The 23,502-nt window shown below is 48.1% G+C and overlaps 1 protein-coding gene across 1 annotated transcript; it reads right to left on the bottom strand.

The window, feature by feature from the left end:
- Window positions 1-2,646: 2,646 nt before the first annotated feature.
- On the bottom strand, window positions 2,647-23,145 carry LOC125725367 (stonustoxin subunit beta-like). Its single transcript, XM_049002223.1, has 5 exons — window positions 23,138-23,145; window positions 22,716-22,889; window positions 17,628-17,801; window positions 4,548-4,594; window positions 2,647-3,407 (listed from the first exon to the last, which is right to left on the bottom strand). Exons 1-5 carry the CDS (start codon window positions 23,143-23,145, stop codon window positions 2,890-2,892), a joined length of 921 nt encoding a protein of 306 aa, XP_048858180.1. The 3' UTR covers window positions 2,647-2,889.
- Between the last annotated feature and the right edge of the window lie 357 nt (window positions 23,146-23,502).

The raw sequence follows: 23,502 nt of genomic DNA, 5'->3' as shown, positions 1-23,502 counted from the left end.
GTGGGGTGGGGGTGGAAAGGGTCCCAGGGCACCTGGCCCTCCTGTCCGATGGGGGTGTAAGCAGACCTTTTACAGTGGGGTGGGGGTGGCAAGAGTGTCTGGTCACCTGCCCCTCCTGTCTGACGGGGGGGTAAGTAGACCTTTCACAGTGGGGTGGGAGTGGCAAGGGTCCCTGGGCACCTGCCCCTTCTGTCCGACGGGGGCGTAAGCAGACCTATTACAGAGGGGTGGGGGTGGCAAGGGGGCCTGGGCACCTGCCCCTTCTATTAGACGGGGCCGTAAGCAGACCTATTACCGAGGGGTGGGGGTGGCAAGGGGGCCTGGGCACCTGCCCCTTCTGTCCGATGGGGGACGTAAGTAGACCTTTTACAGAGTGGTGGCAAGGGGGGCTGGGCACCTGCCCCTTCGGTCCGACGGTGTCGTAATCAGACGTTTTATAATGGGGTGGGGGTGGCAAGGGGGCCTGGGCACCTGCCCTTCTGTCCGACGGGGGCATAAGCAGACCTATTACAGAGGGGTGGGGGTGGCAAGGGGGCCTGGGTACCTACCCCTTCTATCTGATGGGGGTGTAAGCAGACCTTTTACAGTGGGGTGGGGGTGGCAAGGGTCCCTAGGCACCTGCCCCTTCTGTCCGATGGGGGTGTAAGCAGACCTTTTACAGTGGGGTGGGGGTGGCAAGGGTCCCTGGGCACCTGCCCCTCCTGTCCGACGGGGTCGTAAGCAGACCTATTACAGAGCGGTGGGGGTGGCAAGGGGTCCTGGGCACCTGGCCCTTCTGTCTGACGGAGGCGTAAGCAGACCTATTACAGAGCGGTGGGGGTGGCAAGGGGTCCTGGGCACCTGCCCCTAATATTAGACGGGGGCATAAGCAGACCTTTTACAGAGTGGTGGGGGTGGCAAGGGGGCCTGGGTACCTACCCCTCCTGTCCAACGGGTGCGTAAGCAGACCTATTACAGAGGGGTGGTGGTGGCAAGGGGTCCTGGGCACCTGCCCCTTCTGTCCGACGGGGGCATAAGTAGACCTATTACAGAGGGGTGGGGGTGGCAAGGGTGCCTGGGCACCTACCCCTCCTGTCCAACGGATGCGTAAGCAGACCTTTTACAGTGGGATAGGGGTGGCAATGGTCCCTGGGCACCTGCCCCTTCTGTCCGACGGGGGTGTAAGCAGACCTATTACAGTGGGATAGGGGTGGCAATGGTCCCTGGGCACCTGCCCCTTCTGTCCGACGGGGGTGTAAGCAGACCTTTTACAGTGGGGTGGGGGTGGCAAGGGAGTCTGGTCACCTGCACCTCCTGTCCGACAGGGTCGTAAGCAGACCTATTACAGAGGGGTGGTGGTGGCAAGGGGTCCTGGGCACCTGCCCCTTCTGTCCGACGGGGGCATAAGTAGACCTATTACAGAGGGGTGGGGGTGGCAAGGGTGCCTGGGCACCTACCCCTCCTGTCCAACGGATGCGTAAGCAGACCTTTTACAGTGGGATAGGGGTGGCAATGGTCCCTGGGCACCTGCCCCTTCTGTCCGACGGGGGTGTAAGCAGACCTATTACAGTGGGATAGGGGTGGCAATGGTCCCTGGGCACCTGCCCCTTCTGTCCGACGGGGGTGTAAGCAGACCTTTTACAGTGGGGTGGGGGTGGCAAGGGAGTCTGGTCACCTGCACCTCCTGTCCGACGGGGTCGTAAGCAGACCTATTACAGAGGGGTGGTGGTGGCAAGGGGTCCTGGGCACCTGCCCCTTCTGTCCGACGGGGGCATAAGCAGACCTATTACAGAGGGGTGGGGGTGGCAAGGCGGCCTGGGCACCTGCCCCTTCTATCAGACGGGGTCGTAAGCAGACCTAGTACAGAGGGGTGGGGGTGGCAAGGGGGCCTGGGCACCTACCCCTCCTGTCCAACGGGTGCGTAAGAAAACATTTCACAGTGGGGTGGGGGTGGCAAGGGGGCCTGGGCACCTGCTCCTTCTGTCTGACGGGGGTGAAAGCAGACCCTTTACAGTACATTGGGGTGGGGGGTAATTATTTAATAAAACAAATTTCATTATTTAATCAAATATATAAATAATTTTATTTGCTTTAATCCACTGACCCAGAGCAGTAACAGGATATAATTATATTTTCCAGTGTTTTTCGTTTCTCTTATGTCTCCAGTTAAATAGTTATTTACACTGATTTACTCTAATTCTATTAGTAAAAAGTGAATTTATTTAATTTAATCCCCCAGACTGTGGTTTCATTATGTTACTCAGTCATGCTTTGGGTGACGCTAAAGCAGGACATTAATAGGACAGAACATCCATCCATCCATCCATTTTCCAAACCGCTTATCCTATTGGGTCGCGGGGGGTCCGGAGCCTATCCCGGAATCAATGGGCACGAGGCAGGGAACAACCCAGGATGGGGGCCAGCCCATCGCAGGGCACACTCACACACCATTCACTCACACATGCACACCTACGGGCAATTCAGCAACTCCAATTAGCCTCAGCATGTTTTTGGACTGTGGGGGGAAACCGGAGTACCCGGAGGAAACCCCACGACGACACGGGGAGAACATGCAAACTCCGCACACATGTGACCCAGGCGGAGACTCGAACCCGGGTCCCAGAGGTGTGAGGCGACAGTGCTAACCACTGCACCACCATGCCGCCCTAGGACAGAACAGAAAACCTTTATTGTCATTTTACAGGGAGGAAATACAGTAAATAGGCGTAAATATATAAAATGTACATATACAGGGGAGGGGGAAAGCCCCCCCCAATCAGGATTACATTTAGTTACATTTTAGTCAGAGAGAAAAACTTATTTTTGTCAAACATACATTTCAGAGCAAAAAGGATTATAAAGGTTAAAAAGCAGAGATTTGACCTTTTTGCCAGGAGAACCAGCAACACGTCACAGTAACACTATGGAGTTAAAAACCCCAAACCCTGGATAGAGGGACTCAGTGAATGAGGAGGTGAATCTGTGCAGGAGGGTCAGTCCATCAGAGGAGACTCTGTAGAAGGACAGAGCACCAGCCCCCCAGTCCAGATACACTCCTACTCTGCGGGAGCCTGAGGGCCGTATGGGTATGTCAGTCCATTTATTATTGTGCCGGACAGAGTAACTGTCATGTTTACAGCTCAGACTCCATGACTTGTCATTGTATCCAAGCAGACTGTCATTCCCTCCTTTCCTCCTGATCCCTTTATAAGTGACTCCTATCCAGGCTACATCTCCATCCCACTCAGCCTCCCAGTAACAGCGGCCAGTCAGACTCTCTCTGCACAGAACTTGGTGGATGTTGTCAAATCTCTCTGGATGATCAGGATATGGCTGCTCCTCTCCCCCCCGTGTCACCTTCCTGTTCCCCCCTGACAGAGACAGGAGTCTGTTTGCTGTGTTGGGGTCCAGCGTCAGCTGGCAGGAGTCTGTAGTCAGGAGGAAGAATTATTAATACCATCAGGCCGCCTGTACTTTATGTTTCTGTACAAAATAAAAACAGCGCAGCTTCCCCGAACGAAGCGGGAACCGAAGTTTATGAAATAGGTCAGGAAATGTCGGACGGCGCGCGACGGCGGCGGGAAGAGCCGCCAAAATGCGGCGCGAGCTAAACTAACAGCGTAATTACGGGTAAATAAAATTACAAAGCGGCGACATTCATCAGACATATTCATCACAAGCATATTTACCACAAAACGGCACCAGATATTAATACTAAAAGTCAGTGTCTTTCCTTCTAACCGCTAAATCATGCGCGTGCGGCGCCTTGCTGCTCTCTGTCTGTCTACAGGGAGTTTACATATGAAAATGGCCATCAATAACAGAATTTAAGTAATTTAAATTTAAGTAATATTATTGCATATTTAAAGCGATATTTAATAAAGGTTTGGACCTGAATTCTGATACAAACGCCTCCGAAGACGATTTCGGCGCCGGAGTTGCGCTCCATGAGGATCCAGTATTTGCAGCGATTGTCTGACACGATCTTTAGTCCCGGCAAAACCGCTCTGAATGCATTTCACACGCATCGGCTTATTTCCGTGAAGCATGTCTACCGCGCTCGTGACTCTCAGACGTGGCACCGCTGCCTCGAGGCGTGAGCCCCGCATCTCACGCAGGCGTAATTTTTTTTAGCAGGGTGGGTCCGGAAATCTTATTAATGTTCATGAGCTAAGCCCTGCATGATTGGCTGGCTCATTAATATTTATGTACAAATAAGTGGCGGAAGTGCAAAAATGCTTGTAGCAGAGTATGTGTGTAAAGTGCAGATGTGCGGGAGTCAATTTGTTAGCAGTCCGGGTGTGAATCGATAGTGTTTTGGTGATGATTTCGATATTTTATTTCTCTCATTTGGATGTTGTCTAAAATGACACAGAAACTCACAGAAACACAAACATGGAAATCCATCTTCACACAGTGCAAAAAGCCATACGAAACTCACAGAAACACAAACATGGAAATCCATCTTCACACAGTGCAAAAAGCCATACTAATCACAAAACCTGTGTGAATACAACCATAACATAATATTGATGGTATTATTAATAAAAACATGCAAACGCACTTACATTTCTGTAAGCCTGGTCTGGTCCTGCACTCTCCACCATGATCCACACTACAGGAGAAGCAGAATGACATAGTCCTGCTGTATCCATTTATTTATTGGTGCCTCTTCTTCACATACATGCATAAGTATCTGTAGCGTGTCAGACACACACTCTGTACTCACTTCAGCTTCTCCAGTTTACAGCTGGGATCCTCCAGTACAGCAGAGAGCAGCTTCACTCCTGAGTCTCCTGGGTGATTGTAGCTCAGGTCCAGCTCTCTCAGGTGTGAGGGGTTTGACCTCAGAGCTGAAGCCAGGGAAGAACAGCCTTCTTCTGTGACTCTACAGCCTGACATCCTGCAGAGTGACAGACAAAAACTCCCCAATAAATAAGATCACCTCACCATTACAAGCATTATTTTTAAGTAAAAGTGACTCATCTAATAAATATTTCAATAATCACATGAAATTCACAACACCTTCCAAACATTTTAGAAGAACCTATTCTCCTCAGAACAAGGACCAGATGCAGTTGATATAGAATTATTTTTAAATAATCTAGACTTACTCATATTAACCAATGAAATAGCAGATACCCTTGATGCACCATTAACATCAGAAAAACATTTTTGGGATGTATTATCTCCACTCTTCAACAGACAAATAGAGAAATTAAACATACATCATAAATGAGAACAGCGACCATTATAGTGTTATTGAGACCTGATAAAGACCCAACACAACCCTCCAGTTACCGGCCATTACAGTGTTACTGAAACCTGATAAAGACCCAGCACAACCCTCCAGTTACCGGCCATTACAGTGTTATTGAGACCTGATAAAGACCCAACACAGCCCTCCAGTTACCGGCCATTACAGTGTTATTGAGACCTGATAAAGACCCAACACAGCCCTCCAGTTACCGGCCATTACAGTGTTATTGAGACCTGATAAAGACCGAACACAGCCCTCCAGTTACCGGCCACTCTCACTAATGAATACAGACTTCAAAATCATTACAAAAGCTCTCGCCACTCGATTACAGACAGTCATTCCTACTATAATCCATTCTGATCAGACAGACTTCATCAAGACAAGACATGCCTCAGACAACATCCATAGATTACTTAATTTAGTCAATACTACTCAGCATACCCACACTAAAACCATGATTATATCATTAGATGCAGAAACGGCATCTGACAGTTAGTTGGACATTTCTGTTTAATACATTACATAGATTTGGCTTCGGAGAGTCGTTCACCCACTGGGTTAAAATACTGTACACCTCAGCCAAAGCTACAGTGTCACAGATGGGATGACATCACCTGCATTCACACTCCGACGGGGAAGACGGCCTGCATGCCCACTCTCTCCTTCATTGTTTGCCATCTTCATAGAACCACTTGTGGCAGCAATATAACAGAACAGTGAAATAAACAGAATTCATACCAATAACTGAAAACAAAATTACGCTATGCAGACGATATCTTGCTGCTGGTACAAAACCCTCAACCCTCACTACATGAAATTAAAATTTTATTAATACTTTTTCAAAACTATCAAACTACATAATAAACTGGAAAAACCCACAATATTCTCACTGTCTGAAGATACCTGGGATTCTGCTGATCAGGATGGTCCATTTCACACCGGAAATATCCGGTACCTGGGTATCAACATCTCCGCCAGGCTGTCAGACTTGTTTACCCTCAACTACACCCCCTTACTCAAAACAATAGATTAATCTCCCACTCTCACTAATAGGACCCATTTCAACAATCAAAATAAAAATTCTGCTCCAGAATAATTTCTGAAATTTTTTTTCAAATTCTTAGCTCATTAATGTCACATTTTTACTGGAAAAACAAAAATGCAAAAATCAAACATTTCACAATTACAGAGAAATAAATCTCAAGGTGGATTACAAGTTTAGATTTTTCTTCATTATTACTTAGCAAATTAACTGCAGCACATAACTAACTGGTGACACTACAGCAGTAACAGCAGCTCATGGTTACAGCAGCAGCAGCTGTACTGTAAAAATCTCAGATGTGCAGATTTACATATAATATTTCATTAAAGAAGCATAACTGCTTCAACAATGCTGCCATTTCCACAACACTGACAGCGCAGTGGAGAGCCATTAAAATCACTAACTGCACTCTCAGACCCTGTAAATACACCCCAATCTGGAATAATCCGGATTTCCTACTTCACAATCTGTTGAATTCACACTGTTCACTATCACACATGAAAAAGCGATTATACATCTCCACCTCTTCAATAACAGTCATTCCATGACATTCGAAGACCTAATCCATAAATAGGGAGATGAGAATATGCAGTTTTTCTAATATTTACAAACTGATTCCAGCATCAAAACCAAAATGAGCCCAAACAAAAATACACTTAATCGTCCAAAGAGACAAAATTCTCCAAGTTAAAAATGAAAAGAAACTAACCTCTAAAATACATAAAGCTCTATCTGCGACAGATACTTTGATATTTGTACCAAAGGTTAATTGGAATAAGGACCTTAACTTTTCCCCCAGCTCTGATTTCAGGATGGAAGTCTGCAACAACATATTCATAGTGACAACAAACACCGGACTTCAGCTCAGTACAAAGTAATTCACAGAAAACATGTCACTCAATATAAAAAGTAGTCAGCATTGATACCTGCTCACAGTGCACCATGGGTGTCACAGATGATTATCTGCATGCTATGTGGGTCTGTATACCTGCTCACAGTGCACCATGGGTGTCACAGATGATTATCTGCATGCTATGTGGGCCTGTATACCTGCTCACAGTGCACCATGGGTGTCACAGATAATTATCTGCATGCTCTGTTGGCCTGTATACCTGCTCACAGTGCACCATGGGTGTCACAGATAATTATCTGCATTCTCTGTGGGCCTGTATACCCAACGTGCTCATAATCCATAGCACTCTTTTCCCTAGCAAATTTTCCCATTTGAAATAATAGAAACTCAGATGATTCGTTCCACAACCCAAAAATATTCATATAAAAATTATTAATACAAAATATAAAGTAAAAAAACAAAATACAAAGTAACCTGCACTTTACATTTGAAGGGAATCATGGAGGGTGTGAGGGAGATGAGAGAGAATAGGAGGGTTATTTTCTAGAATGACTTTCACTGCAATCCGTTGGCTCACTGTAATCTTTTTATTTTTAGTGTGACTTTAAGAAGGAACCTATACAATGACAGCTTTGCCTCCTTTTCAATTTTGCAGAAATGTCAATAGCCACTATTGATACTCAGTCTATTACAGCATTCATTGCTCGCACTGCGACACCCTTATTCGGGTGTTGCTTTTATACTAAATTTTGATTATACAAGTGAGGTTTGAGACGATTACCCACAATCCCTCAGAGAGAGAGCGAGAGAGAGAAGAACCATCGGCTCAGTTGTGATCATGTGACGCTAGGCAGACAAAGCGCATACATAATACTCGAATTGTAAGACCTCCCTCGTTTATTAAGTTAAAAATTTTTTTTTAATTTTGTTCGTCTTCAAACTAATCGTAAAACAAGTTACTTGAAATCTGAGGTTTGACTGTATACTTATTTCTCCAACTAGCAATTCTTCCAAACTGGAAATCAAAAAACACACTCACTGTAATCGTTGGACTAATCTAATGCCAGAATATATATCCATGGAAAAAATTACAGCCTTAGATAAAATTAGCATACTGCTGTTTGGGGAAAACTGGGAACCATTCTTACAGCATCTAACCCTGAACAAACAGCCAGGCGAATGCCACATGCATTTATATAAAGGCATTAAGCGTATAATCACAGTCCCTACACTCCTTACAGCATCTAACCCTGAACAAACAGCCAGGCTAATGCCACATGCATTTATATAAAGGCATTAAGCGTATAATCACAGTCCCTACACTCCTTACAGCATCTAACCCTGAACAAACAGCCAGGCTAATGTCACATGCATTTCTATAAAGACATTAAGCGTATAATCACAGTCCCTACACTCCTTACAGCATCTAACCCTGAACAAACAGCCAGACTAATGTCACATGCATTTCTATAAAGGCATTAAGCGTATAATCACAGTCCCTACACTCCTTACAGCATCTAACCCTGACCAAACAGCCAGGCTAATGTCACATGCATTTCTATAAAGGCATTAAGCATATAATCACAGTCCCTACACCCCTTACAGCATCTAACCCTGAACAATCAGCCAGGCTAATGCCACATGCATTTCTATAAAGGCATTAAGTGTATAATCTGAGGCTTAGTGTTAACTTGTTGTGTGTTTCCTCACCTTAAATAAATAAACAAATAAATAAATAAGATCACAAGTGGTACAGAGACAACTAACTGGACGATGTGGTTTTGTAAGCATATTTCATCGTAACAGTCTGCCATGTTGTGAATAGTTTAATCAACATGACTCATTTTATGAAGAAATAAAGGTAAAATGCCTTTATTTGATGTAGGAAGCGACACTGAAATAGGGGGTGTTTCATTCTCCGTCTCTCTGCTGCTTCCACATGCTTTACCTATATACGTGATCAGAAGAAAGTTCTGCTTTAGCAGTTGCGTTTTCTTTCCTTTCCCTTTGAAATAGCAAATAAATGCAAATAAAGGTTCACCTATAATGACATCCGTTTTGGTCATTATATTAGAAGCTTTCTACTACATGCCATTCTGATCATGTAATTAAGTGTAAAGATGCTTTCAAAACAAGTAAAAGACATAAAACATTAGCTGCTGTCACGCCCAGCTCGTACGATCCTCGTGTGTGCCACGCCCAGCTCGTACGATCCTCGTGTGTGCCACGCCCAGCTCGTACGATCCTCGTGTGTGCCACGCCCAGCTCGTACGATCCTCGTGTGTGCCACGCCCAGCTCGTACGATCCTCGTGTGTGCCACGCCCCCTGATTATCCACGTGTGCTTCCCCAATCATACCCAGCTGTGTCCGATTATTTTCGCCCAGTCCTGTGTATTTCAGTCCATGTCTTGCCTTCGTTCCTTGTCCGTCATTGACGTTAGTAGACGTCTGATGTTTCCTGCACCCCGTTTCCCAAATAAATCCCCATTTTCCCCAATTCTGCCTGCCTGCCTGCTTCCTGCCTGTTGCCTGCCTGAGCCATCAGCCCGTGTGCATTACCCACACAGCTGGATCGTGACAGCCGCGATGTGTGGTGCCGGTCAGGGAATTCAGGTTCTTTATTAAGCTATTCCACAGAATAGTGGAATTCCTGTGCGGATTGAAAAGTGTCTGGCTGTAGAACACTGGGCGTCCTCCACTAGGGCTGGAAACCATATGATCTCCACTGTGGGGCCAGACATGACATTACAAAAACTTCAGTAATCAAGGCGCAGTATAGGTTAAAGATATTATCATAGTTCATAATTACTATAGTTTATATAGTAATTTATATAGTTTATATAGTTAATTGCATATGTACATATGTGTCTGTATAATGTTAAATATTGTTACATTTTATAATTATAGCATTATATAAATATTATTATTACTGATAATAATGTATTATAATAATAGAGCATAGGATATTATTATGGGGGCGGCATGGTGGTGCAGTGGTTAGCATTGTTGCCTCACAGCTCTGCGACCCGGGTTCGAGCCTCCGCCTGGGTCACATGTGTGTGGAGTTTGCATGTTCTCCCCATGTTGTCGTGGGGTTTTTCTCCGGGTACTCCGGTTTCCCCCCCACAGTCCCCACACTATTTCCAGCGATGGTGTCCTATGCCATATCCCCACTATTGGCCCATACAATACTGAATGCCTCATAACATTCCTGAATGCACTTCATGAGAGGCTGATCCCACCTGAGGGTAGAAGGCTGTTGAAGACTGGCATGCCACTCTTCATCATTATCTGGGATAATGTGGCATCTCACCACTCTCGCCTTGTCAGTGAGTGGTTTGCAGTACACCCTCGTATGATGATGCAGTTCTTCCCAGCATATTCCCCATTTCTGAATCTCATAGAGGAGTTCTTCAGTGCTTGGAGGTGGAAGGTGTATGATCACCATCCCTATGAGCAGATGCCCTTCCTGAATGCAATGACTGCTGCTGCCCAAGAAATAGGTGCAGAGGAATGTCATGGTTGGATAAGGCATGTAAGAAGGTTTTTCCCTCAGTGCAGGAGAGGATATTGAATGTGATGTGGATGAAGCCATGTGGCCCCATCGTCAAGACAGGAGAGACTGAGTATCAATAGTGGCTAATTCTTATACTGTAATAGACTGAATATCAATGGTGGCTATTTCTTATACTGTAATAGACTGAGTATCGATAGTGGCTATTTCTTATGCTGTAATAGACTGAGTATCAATAGTGGCTATTTCTTATGCTGTAATATACTGAGTATCAATAGTGGCTATTTCTTGTACTGTAATAGACTGAGTATCAATGGTGGCTATTTCTTATGCTGTAATAGACTGAGTATCAATAGTGGCTATTTCTTATGCTGTAATATACTGAGTATCAATAGTGGCTATTTCTTGTACTGTAATAGACTGAGTATCAATGGTGGCTATTTCTTATGCTGTAATATACTGAGTATCGATAGTGGCCATTTCTTATGCTGTAATAGACTGAGTATCGATAGTGGCTATTTCTTATGCTGTAATAGACTGAGTATCGATAGTGGCTATTTCTTATGCTGTAATATACTGAGTATCGATAGTGGCTATTTCTTATGCTGTAATAGACTAAGTATCAATAGTGGCTAATTCTTATGCTGTAATAGACTGAGTATCAATAGTGGCTATTTCTTATGCTGTAATAGACTAAGTATCAATAGTGGCTAATTCTTATGCTGTAATAGACTGAGTATCAATAGTGGCTATTTCTTATGCTGTAATAGACTGAGTATCAATAGTGGCTAATTCTTATGCTGTAATAGACTGAGTATCAATAGTGGCTATTTCTCATGCTGTAATATACCGAGTATCAATAGTGGCTATTTCTTATGCTGTAATAGACTGAATATCAATAGTGGCTATTTCTTATGCTGTAATAGACTGAGTATCAATGGTGGCTAATTCCTATGCTGTAATAGACTGAGTATCAATAGTGGCTATTTCTTATGCTGTAATATACTGAGTATCGATAGTGGCTATTTCTTATGCTGTAATAGACTGAATATCAATAGTGGCTATTTCATATGCTGTAATAGACTGAGTATCAATGGTGGCTAATTCTTATGCTGTAATAGACTGAATATCAATAGTGGCTATTTCTTATACTGTAATAGACTGAGTATCAATGGTGGCTATTTCTTATGCTGTAATATACTGAGTATCAATGGTGGCTATTTCTTATGCTGTAATAGACTGAGTATCGATAGTGGCTATTTCTTATGCTGTAATATACTGAGTATCAATAGTGGCCATTTCTTATGCTGTAATATACTGAGTATCAATAGTGGCCATTTCTTATGCTGTAATAGACTGAGTATCGATAGTGGCTATTTCTTATGCTGTAATAGACTGAGTATCAATGGTGGATATTTCTTATGCTGTAATAGACTGAGTATCGATAGTGGCTATTTCTTATGCTGTAATAGACTGAGTATCAATAGTGGCTATTTCTTATGCTGTAATAGATTGAGTATCAATAGTGGCTATTTCTTATGCTGTAATAGACTGAGTATCAATAGTGGCTATTTCTTATGCTGTAATAGATTTTTATACTTTACTGTAATAGAATTTATCTTTATTTTCTTAATTTCTTATACTCAGATGTTATTTATGTTTACGTGTATTTTCTGTAAAATTTACAGTATTTCAGTTTTTTTAAAAAAAGAATGTCAATGAATCAATGAAATTTGCATCAAATCATTTTGGATTCTGGATCCAATTCTTTGCAAGAAGCCAAATTTGACGCAGTCTATGCAGAAAGATAACAGGTGGCACTGGCATGACAGCTATGTCATAATGACAAGCCATGGTGCACTGATTCGCACTGAGTGCTGTATTTTGTATTAGTCCATTGTGTAATTATTGATTGGAAAAGCTCATATACTTCTTTGCAAGTTGTGTTGTTTGAAGGCAAAGTTTGCTTTTGTTTCATATTTTAAATGTTTTAGCACAGTTAGAGCCTTTTGCAAACAAAATGTGTCTCTTTCACCACGAGTGCCACTGTTTGGGCCTGTGTGTTACCTGTTTTGAAAATGTGGAGTTTGAGTTTACTGCTGCATGAAAGCAAACTAGAAAAACTGTAATAATCCAGCCTACTGAGTTCTCTTTAGTAGCGTCGTGTCCGGACAGGAGAGGAGTTTCCAGCCCCACAGTAGAGACCCTCCTGGCCGAGTCTGCAGCCTTATTGTCACGATATACGTCGGCGGTAGAGGCGCACGGGTAAGGTGATGAGCGGAGAGGCAAGCAAGCAGGCAGACTTAGGGCAAACGGGGATTTATTGGGAGGACGAGGACTCGGGAACATGGCACGCCGACTAACATCAATGACAGACAACGCTAACAGGTAAGACCAGGACTTAAAACCAGACAAGACTAATCAAAGTAAGCAGATACAGCAGGGTACAATCAAGGAAATACACGTGGGAAGGCAGGGGGCGTGGCACACACGAGGAGCGGACGAGCCGGGCATGACAGAGCCCCCCCCCAAAGGCGCGCTGCACCGGGCGCGCCCAGGAGGAGGCGACGAACGGGACGAGGGGACCAAGACCTGAAAAACAAAACCCAAAACCAAGAACAAAAGACCGGGAACTAAACAGAGAGACAGAACAGGCACAAAGACAGGACCAGGGACAAAACCTGACAGAGGACGGGGAACACGGACCGACAGAGAAAGAGAGGGGACACAGAAGGAACAGGCGGGACACAAGGGCCAGGAGTGAACGGAGGGCACAGAGGAGGACGGGCAGCAAAGACAGGAGGAACAGAGCCGGAGGGAGCAGAGAGAGGTGGGACAAAGGCGGAAGGAGGAGAGAGGACCGAAGGGACAAAGGGAGGAGCGAAGGGAGACAAGGAGGGGGAACAGAGGGGAGCCCGAGGGAGCCCCAGCGGGCGACGGGAGGCAGCCGGAGGGGCCGCAGGCGGCCGGGAGGCCGGAGCCGGAGGGGACCCCGGAGGGGCCGAGGAGACAGGGCGAGGGACCCGCGGAGGGGCCAGGGAGGGAGCAGGAGGGAGCACCGGGGAAGGGGACGAGGGAGTAGGAAGGGGCCAGGGCGAAGGCCCGGAGGAGGGGGGAGCCGCAGCAGGCGGCGACGTCCGGGAAAGGGCCGGAGGTAAGGGCCCCGCAGGCGACCGAGGAGCCGCCGTCGGGGAACCCCCAGGCGACCGACCAGGACCCAGAGAGGGGAGCGAGGCAGGGCGACGAGGCACCGGAGAGGGACCTGCAGGCGACAGCCGGCCCGGAGGGCCAGGACCCGCAGGCGCCAACCGAGCCCCCGCGCAGGCGAGGGAGGGCGAGCCAGGGGGCAGGGCGGGCGGGACCCCAGCCCTGCGTCTGTGTCCCCTTCCCCTGCGGGACACAGACAGGCCGACCCTAGTTCGGGGTCGATGTCGCCGGGGCGAGGGACAAGGGGTTACGAGTTCTGTCCCCGAGGGGTCCCGTTCCAGCTCCTCCACCTCCGAAGAGGGAGGAGCCAAGATGGAGTTGTCCAGGACCACCTCGGGGACTAGGACAGGGACTGGAGCTGCTGCAGGCGGAGGGGGCGCCTCTGGAGCTGCTGCAGGCGGAGGGGGCGCCTCTGGAGCTGCTGCAGGCGGAGGGGGCGCCTCTGGAGCTGCTGCAGGCGGAGGGGGCGCCTCTGGAGCTGCGGCATGCCGCCGGGGCGCCGGGACAGGAACACGGTCAGGCCGCCGGGGCGCCGGGACAGGAACACGGTCAGGCCGCGGGGGGGGCGCCTGCCCGGGAGCTGCAGCAGGCGGCTGCTGAGGGGGCGCCTGCCCGGGAACTGGAGCGCGGTCAGGAACTGGAGCGTGGTCAGGAACTGGAGCGTGGTCCGGAACTGGAGCTGGCTGCTGTGGGGGCGCCTGCCCGGGAGCTGCAGGTTGCTGCAGAGGGGGCGCCTGCCCGGGAGCTGCAGGTTGCTGCAGTGGGGGCGCCTGCCCGGGAACTGGAGCGCGGTCAGGAACTGGAGCGCGGTCAGGAACTGGAGCTGGCTGCTGTGGGGGCGCCTGCCCGGGAGCTGCAGGTTGCTGCAGAGGGGGCGCCTGCCCGGGAGCTGCAGGTTGCTGCAGTGGGGGCGCCTGCCCGGGAGCTGCAGGTTGCTGCAGTGGGGGCGCCTGCCCAGGAGCTGCAGGTTGCTGCAGTGGGGGCGCCTGCCCGGGAGCTGCAGGTTGCTGCAGTGGGGGCGCCTGCCCGGGAACTGGAGCGCGGTCAGGAACTGGAGCGCGGTCAGGAACTGGAGCTGGCTGCTGTGGGGGCGCCTGCCCGGGAGCTGCAGGTTGCTGCAGAGGGGGCGCCTGCCCGGGAGCTGCAGGTTGCTGCAGTGGGGGCGCCTGCCCGGGAGCTGCAGGTTGCTGCAGTGGGGGCGCCTGCCCGGGAGCTGCTGGCGGAGGGGGCGCTTCCGGAGCTCTCCGGAGCTTGATCAGCCTCCGGAGGTCTTCCGCCATCCCCTCCAGATCTAAATACGGGGATTCTGGAGTGAAAGAGGCGAAATCCTGCCCCAGTTGCACTGCGAGCTTTTCCCCCTCCGGAGGGCCCTGTGGGGCCGGTTCTCCCATCACCCTCCAATACAGTCCCTGGAGGGTGAAGTACCTGTCAGCGAGGGCCGCGGGCGAAACGGGCGTGGCCCCTTTAAGAGGGCGGGGAACCCGCGGGATGGCGTCCCTCACTGCTCTGGCCCCCCCATTGGCCAGCCCCTCGGGCCGGTTATCGCTCCGCTTGGGGGGCGATAGCTGTTCCGCAGGGAGGGGCTCTGGGTCCGGGAAGACGAAGGGCTCGTCCTCTTCATCCTCGCTCGGAGCCCAGAGCCTCGCCAGGGAGCAGGGTCCCAGACCGTACGGTCCCAGGTCGGGACCCAGGACGAGCTCCTCCTCCTGAGGGAGCCAGGGGCTGGAGAGCGAGCAGGCGCCCAGACTGATCGGCTCTTCTGGGAGCTTCTTCCTCCTTCTCCGCTTCTTCTTTGGGTCTGTCATTCTGTCACGATATACGTCGGCGGTAGAGGCGCACGGGTAAGGTGATGAGCGGAGAGGCAAGCAAGCAGGCAGACTTAGGGCAAACGGGGATTTATTGGGAGGACGAGGACTCGGGAACAGGGCACGCCGACTAACATCAATGACAGACAACGCTAACAGGTAAGACCAGGACTTAAAACCAGACAAGACTAATCAAAGTAAGCAGATACAGCAGGGTACAATCAAGGAAATACACGTGGGAAGGCAGGGGGCGTGGCACACACGAGGAGCGGACGAGCCGGGCATGACACTTATCTTGGGGTGATTTATTTTATTAACCTAAAAGTGGATTTTCTGTGAGTGTATGGTGCAGAACAGATTCAGCTCAGCTAACCTTTTTTCATAAGATATTTCCCTATGACCAGGAATCATTCTTGTAGCCCTGCATTGAGCCCTTTCCAAGGCAGCAACGTCCTTTTTAAGGCATGCTGCCCAAACCTGCACACAATATTTGTATTAATATGAACCCACAGATGGTCACATAACTGGCCATGTCGCTCACATAGCATAGAATTAAACAAAAAATGTTCACTGTCCTCCTGTTACTGTAATGATTTGGAAATTGTGGTTGTTTGTCTCCACTACTCCCGGATTGGTGGAGCACCTCCAACTCCACCTAGCAGACATACCTGTGAGATGACTGAGGTATGGATTGATTCTGATCGTGTATGGACTAATCATCCCGAGATTCAAACACGTCGCCCACCGTGATTCACCCATATTATTGTTGTGCCACAGTTGAACTGCACTAACATGTTTTTTTCATTGATCATTTATATAACTTGTTTCTCACAAAACTGCTAGAACACCTATCTTGCCTTTCTCTGGAGAAATGGACGCTTATCTTGTCTCTCTCAGGGCAAAATGGAAAGTGTTGCCCAAAATTCTTCGTAACTGCAAGTGAAAACAGCCTCACAAAGAGCGCATCGCCTGGGGGGGGAGTCTGGCCACATGTTGGTCTCCTGACAGGACTGAAAGGGGCTCCCAAGTCCGTGTGTGAAGGTGGGTGATGATGGCACGTCATAGATTTCTGTATATTTCAATAAATATTTCTGAACAGATCAAAGCGAACCTGTTTGTTCCTTTGAAAGCCCTGCATCCTCCTCTCACATTAAAACAATATTCTAGGTGGGGTCTTAATAAGGAATTGTATAATATTATCATCACCTCCTTTGAATTAAACTCCACACACCTAGAGATGTAACCCAACACCCTATTGGCCTTTTTAATTGCTTCCCCACACTGGCTAGAGTAGGACATGGAAGCATCAACATACACACCGAGATCTTTCTCGTAATCAGCTACCTGTATTTCAGTGGAACCCATAAAATATCTGTACTTCATATTTCTGCTCCTTGCATGAATTACCTCACATTTATCTACGTTAAATTACATTTGTGGGGGACAACATCAAAGGTCTTCTGGAAATCTAAGTACTTTTTGTGATCAATTTCTCTTGTAGCTTCCTCAAAGAACTCAAGTAGATTAGTTGGACAGGATCTACCTCTCCTAAATCAATGCTGGCTAAAATATGGTGGAGGTTCTGTGATGTTGTGGGGCTGTTTTTCCTCCAAAAGCCCTGGAAACCTCGTTAGGGCACATGGCACTATGGACTCCATGAAATACCAGGACATTTTAAAACAAAATTTGGCTGCATCTCCCAGGAAACGAAAACTGGACGGTGATCATAAGCACATGTTGAAATCAACACAAAAATGGTCTGCTGATTATATGGTTAAATGGACGTTTCCTGCTTCACTGCTTAATTAAAACATGGATCGAGGGCTGATAAGATTGTGGGTTATAAGGAAGCAGGATAAGAAAAAAGAAGCTGTTTGTGTTTGTTTATTATGTAACTGCTGAAATGCACTGTGGGTTTTCTTGCTATCCAGTTTGTTTTTTAAAAAAATGCATATTCTGTACTCACTTCAGCTTCTCCAGTTTACAGCTGGGTTCCTCCAGTACAGCAGAGAGCAGCTTCACTCCTGAATCCTGCAGGTCATTGTCACTCAGGTCCAGCTCTCTCAGGTGTGAGGGGTTTGACCTCAGAGCTGAAGCCAGGGAAGAACAGCCATCTTCTGTGACTCTACAGCCTGACAGCCTGAAGAAAGGAAATGAAAACACTGTTTTCTACAGCCGTCTATTTGCATGTAATTAACTGCATAAAGTGAAGGAGAGACCAGCAGCAGTGATCAGCTCTCAGGGGCTAAGTGGCTGCTTGTCTGCAAAGATGTACCTGTAACAAAGTGATCCTACACGACTCATTGAAGCTCAGCTTTTAATCTGACAACCTGAATCACAGTGAATTAACGGCCAGAAATGAGCATTTCATTTCCAAACCAAACCATCATCACGCTGGTGCACCTGTGACCCCCAGACACCGGCTGCTCCACGTTACCCTGCCTTCTGCTCCTTTTGTTCTGCTTTCTCTCCTCCCACCTCACCTGTGACCCCCAGACACCGGCTGCTCCGCGTTACCCTGCCTTCCGCTCCTTTTGTCCTGCTTTCTCTCCTCCCACCTCACCTGTGACCCCCAGACACCGGCTGCTCCGCGTTACCCTGCCTTCCGCTCCTTTTGTTCCGCTTTCTCTCCTCCCACCTCGCCTGGGAACAGTGTTAACCACTGCACCACCATGTCGCCCCCTGACTGCCACCAGCTGCCCTAAACTTTCATCTTCCTGCTGTCATTTTTATTTTGAATAAAGTCTGTCTCACTGAGGCTTCAGTCCAGTCACCCATCACTGCCTGTACAGTATGTCCTTAAACTCATACCACATTACAATATAACTGCCCACTGTCTGAAACAACTGGAATTGTATTTTGAAACTTAAATTACAGTGAAAGTACAAATAAACAAGTTTCATGGTATGTGAGCCCAAACCTGAGGTCAGGCAGCAGCCTCAGTCTCCTCCTGTCTACCACCTTCCTCCCTCATCCACAGTTCTGTCCCAAGCAGACCCTGATGGCAGTGAGGATGAGGACTGGTAGAGATGTCAAAGGCAAGGAGACCAGACTGGGAAGATTAAACATCCAGAACCGTGAAGAGATCAGAGCTGGGAAATCACTGAGGATCTCCTCAAGGAGAGGGGTGTACAGAGTCTGCCGTGTTCTTGTGAAAAAGCTGGAACCTGCACTCTCCCCCTTTCTTTTTAACAAGCACTACTGGTGATGCCCAGAGACTCCAACTCTCCTCTATGACTCCATCTGCTAACAGCCCAGCTACCTGACGATCGATTTCTGCTCGTTTCTCCGGAGAGGAGTGATTGGGGGGTGATCACCCATCCTTATAGAGTGCTTTCCAAGTGCACTCCAGGGCGTGTTCTGTTTAGAAAGGATGAAGACATCGCTGAACTTGAGCAGCAGGGCCGATAGCTCCGCTTGTTACTGCACCGTAACAGGAGACTCATCTAATGGGACAGGAAGCGCCCGGAGTGAACAAACTCCAATCTCCTCCTTCCCAGTCTGGGAGAGAGACACGATATCAGAGTCCTCACTGGGGTAGAACTCCCCCATGTGTGACCCCTGCTTTAGTGTAACGGGTGCAGCTGTAGGGGTGAGCACACTGGCCAGCTTGACGCCGTCACTCGCACTGGACACTGTATGAGCTACCAGTCCTGTTGTGTCTGGCACACTGGACTCCAAATAGCCATTGAAATGAGCAGCTGTCAGTGTGCCTGCTGGGGAATGAAGGGCCACTGGGACCATGGCTTCACTCAACTGTCATAGTGGTCGCCAGTGACACACTGCAGCACTCCGGAAGTAACTCTCTGTTCCGTTGCAGGGGAACACTAATGTCCCATAACTGTAACATACCCCGGCTCAGGTCTAAGAGTGAATGGTTCCTGGTGAGGAATGCAGGCCCGAGGTGAAAAGTCACAGTAATAGTACCTGGAGTGTCCAACCTTTGTCCATTTACTGCACAGGAGTTAATGCAGTTTTTCGTCAGGGGGCGAATCCGTAGTGCCGAAACTGACAGGTGAAAATCAGCACTAAAGACACACAAGCCCCTGAGTCCACCAGGATAGCTACGACAGTGCCGTCCACAGTCCCTTTCAGGTATAAAGTCTGCTGCTCACACTTATGAGTGTCTATCTCACATCCCCCAGCAGGAGTCTCCACGATCATGGGGCCCATATGAAGGTGAGCTGATTTCTGGGCCTCGGCACCAGCTGCTCTGTTTCCCTGCTGACAATTGTCATTAACTCGGCGTGGTGACAGAAATCGCACACCTCGCGTACTCTGCTCATCCTCCTGTCGAGAGCGCCAGCTTGATCGGGGGCTGCGTCCCCCATGGTGCTGCGATCGGCGGTCCTGCCACGGGCTGCCCCTTTCAGGTACCTGAGAATCGCGATCAGGAGAGCGCCACCCCGTCTGTATGGTGCCCCCCACTGCAGATCTCAGTCTGCGATTCTCTCATAAATCTCTTTAATCTCCTTCCTAAGGAATCGCACCTCCTCAGCAAGTCCATCATCTGCACATCCAAGACCATCGACTGTGGACAGCAGCATCATTGCTAATACGACGGCTGCTAGAAGGTGCACTCACATAGTCTATCTTCAGGGCTTCTCATGCAATGTCGCATCGTCCCGCTATCAGCAGAGCCTCCTCCAAATCTGTAGCCCCCTGCCCGAGGCACTTTGTCTTAAAAACGGGGTCCAGCCCACCGAGAAAGCACCTAAACTTCTCCTCCCGCTACGCCACACTTCCATAATCCGGAAAAGCCTCCTGCACCAACCGACTTATTCCAGCAGCATACAGGATACATCCAAGCTCTGACTGGGAGCACGCGATCGGGCAGAAAGTGAAGCTCTGAAGCACGACATAAACTCTTTTCGTCCATAAACTGTTTTTGTCCGAACGCCTCTTTAAGCTTCTCTTTAGACGTGGCGTAATCAGATTGCACTGCAGCGGGCAGGCTGTCCCATAACAGAAAAGCTGCCCCACTCAAGCAAGTCGGAAGAATTCGCACTAATTCATCATAATAGTCATGGCTACAGCCTGAAGATGCCTTCACCGCCACGTCCAGCTGCCTCACCCAGCAGAAGAAACTTTGGCTCCCATCACCAGTAAAGGCAGAGGGCAAGTCGATTTTCATGTTCATTCTGTCGGTAGATCGACTGGGTTCTCCCCGGACAGACTTTAATGGATCCTCATCGCTGAGCCACATGTTGCGGGAAGCAATAGCAAGCTAACATCCATCCATTTTCCAAACCGCTTATCCTACTGAGTCACGGGGGGTCCGGAGCCTATCCCGGAAGCAATGGGCATGAGGCAGGGAACAACCCAGGATGGGGGGCCAGCCCATCGCAGGGCACACTCATACACCATTTACTCACACATGTACACCTACGGGCAATTTAGCAACTCCAATTAGCCTCAGCATGTCTTTGGACTGTGGGGGGAAACCGGAGTAACCGGAGGAAACCCCACGACGACATGGGGAGAACATGCAAACTCCACACACATGTGACCCAGGCGGAGACTCGAACCTGGGTCCCAGAGGTGTGAGGCAACAGTGCTAACCACTGCACCACCATGCCACCCCAGCAAGCAAACAATTAAGTAAAATTATTGAGATAAAGATGAGAGCACCAGTTAAATTCACTTCCAGCAACAAATCCCACTGCTGCCACCAATGTAACCGAGCCTCCGGGTTCAGATAGCTTTATGTTAATAATAAAATATTAACACAAGCTCCACCTCAGTCGCTGAACACTTCTCTTCTCTTTTTATTAATAATTCCCCGCGCTTCTCTTTTGTTTAAAACCAAGGGCAAAAGCACTACCGCCCTACGGCAGCTCTGAAGGGACACAATCCACAAACTCCAGCCAGCACAGGACACAAGAACCACCAACACTATATATAATGAAGTTTGTTATACTTGCAAAGGGAGGCTGTGCAAAGTATGAAATGCAGGGCTGCCAATAATCGTGGCATATATGGATTTTTGAAAATGATTATTTCTTGAAGGATTTGTTTTTCCATCCATCCATCCATTTTCCAAACCGCTTATCCTACTGGGTCGCGGGGGGTCCGGAGCCTATCCCGGAAGCAATGGGCATGAGGCAGGGAACAACCCAGGATGGGGGGCCAGCCCATCGCAGGGCACACTCACACACCATTCATTCACACATGTACACCTACGGGCAATTTAGCAACTGCAATTAGCCTCAGCATGTTTTTGGACTGTGGGGGAAACCGGAGTACCCAGAGGAAACTGATTTGTTTTTCTTTGAATAAATTTATTTCAATGAAAGGTTGCATTTTTCTCATGTTTTCAATGCTCACATGAAGCTACTTCACCAAAAGGTGGATTTTTTTCTAACACTTTTTGCAAATCTTTACAAGGGGTGCCGATAATGGTGGAGGGACTGTATATTGGTTATAGACGATGCTGTATTTGTACTAAATGGTGGTAAGTTACTTGTGTCCCCTACTGTGAACACACAGGTAAAATAATCATTAAACTCATTTACTATATCAATTTCATTTATAAGATCCTTACTATCCTGCAGATTAGTGATTTCAGCTTTTAGAGCTCTTTTGGAGTTAAAATATTGGAAGAAATGTTTAATGTCATCCTTAGCCTCTAATGCAATCTTCCTTTCTGCATTCCTCTTAGAGTCTAATGTTATTTTTTAACTCGACCTTTAGACTTAGATACTCCTGCTTTATTTTGAAATCATTAGTTATTTTCTACCTTAGTATCTCCAGTTTACCGTGTGGGATACCCAGTAATACTGACCTCAGTGTCTCCAGTTTACAGTGTGGAATACCCAGTAATACTGACCTCAGTATCCCCAGATTACAGTGTGGAATACCCAGTAATACTGACCTCAGTATCCCCAGTTTACAGTGTGGAATCCCAGGTAATACTGACCTCAGTATCTCCAGTTTACAGTGTGGAATACCCAGTCAAACTGACCTCAGTATCACCAGTTAACAGTGTGGAATACTCATTAATACTGTCCTCATGATCACCAGTTAACAGCGTGAAAAACCCAGTATTACTAACCTCAGTGCCTCCAGTTTACAGCTGGGATCCTCCAGTACAGCAGAGAGCAGCTTCACTCCTGAATCATGCAGGTCATTGTAGCTCAGATCCAGCTCTCTCAGGTGTGAGGGGTTTGACCTCAGAGCTGAAGCCAGAGAAGAACAGCCATCTTCTGTGACTCTACAGCTTGACAGCCTGCAGAAAGGAAATCAAAACCTTGTTTTCTACAGCCGTCTATTTGCATGTAATTAGCTGTATAAAGTGAAGGATAGACCAGCAGCAGTGATCAGCTCTCAGGGGTTTAGTGGCTGTTTGTCTGCAAAAGATGTAACTGTAACACAGTGATCCTACACGACTCACTGAAGTTCAGCTTTTAGTCTGACATCCTGAATCACTGTGAATTAACAACCATTAATGAGCATTTAATTATTTAATTTTCAAACCAAACCATCATCACGCTGGTGCACCTGTGACCCCCACACACCGGCTGCTCCTCGTTACCCTGCCTTCCGCTCCTTTTGTCCTGTTTTCTCTCCTCCCACCTCACCTCTGACCCCCAGACACCGGCTGCTCCACGTTACCCTGCCTTCCGCTCCTTTTGTCCTGTTTTCTCTCCTCCCACCTCGCCTGTGACCCCCAGACACCGGCTGCTCCGCGTTACCCTGCCTTCCGCTCCTTTTGTCCTGTTTTCTCTCCTCCCACCTCACCTGTGACCCCCAGACACCGGCTGCTCCATGTTACCCTGCCTTCCGCTCCTTTTGTCCTGTTTTCTCTCCTCCCACCTCACCTGTGACCCCCAGACACCGGC

Source organism: Brienomyrus brachyistius, unplaced genomic scaffold (genome assembly GCF_023856365.1).
Source record: "Brienomyrus brachyistius isolate T26 unplaced genomic scaffold, BBRACH_0.4 scaffold65, whole genome shotgun sequence".
NCBI lineage: Eukaryota > Metazoa > Chordata > Actinopteri > Osteoglossiformes > Mormyridae > Brienomyrus > Brienomyrus brachyistius.
Note: the sequence above shows the minus strand (reverse complement) of the source record. Positions and strands in the feature narration are given on the sequence as shown.

Bases quoted from the DNA above. Each gene is read 5' to 3' on its own strand.
- LOC125725367 (XM_049002223.1), bottom strand. The intron at 4,595-17,627 runs GTGAGTACAGAA...CTTCTCCTGTAG, and splicing joins TGTAAACTGGAGAAGCTGAA to TGTGGATCATGGTGGAGAGT. The intron at 3,408-4,547 runs GTAAGTGCGTTT...TCCTGACTACAG, and splicing joins CAGACCAGGCTTACAGAAAT to ACTCCTGCCAGCTGACGCTG.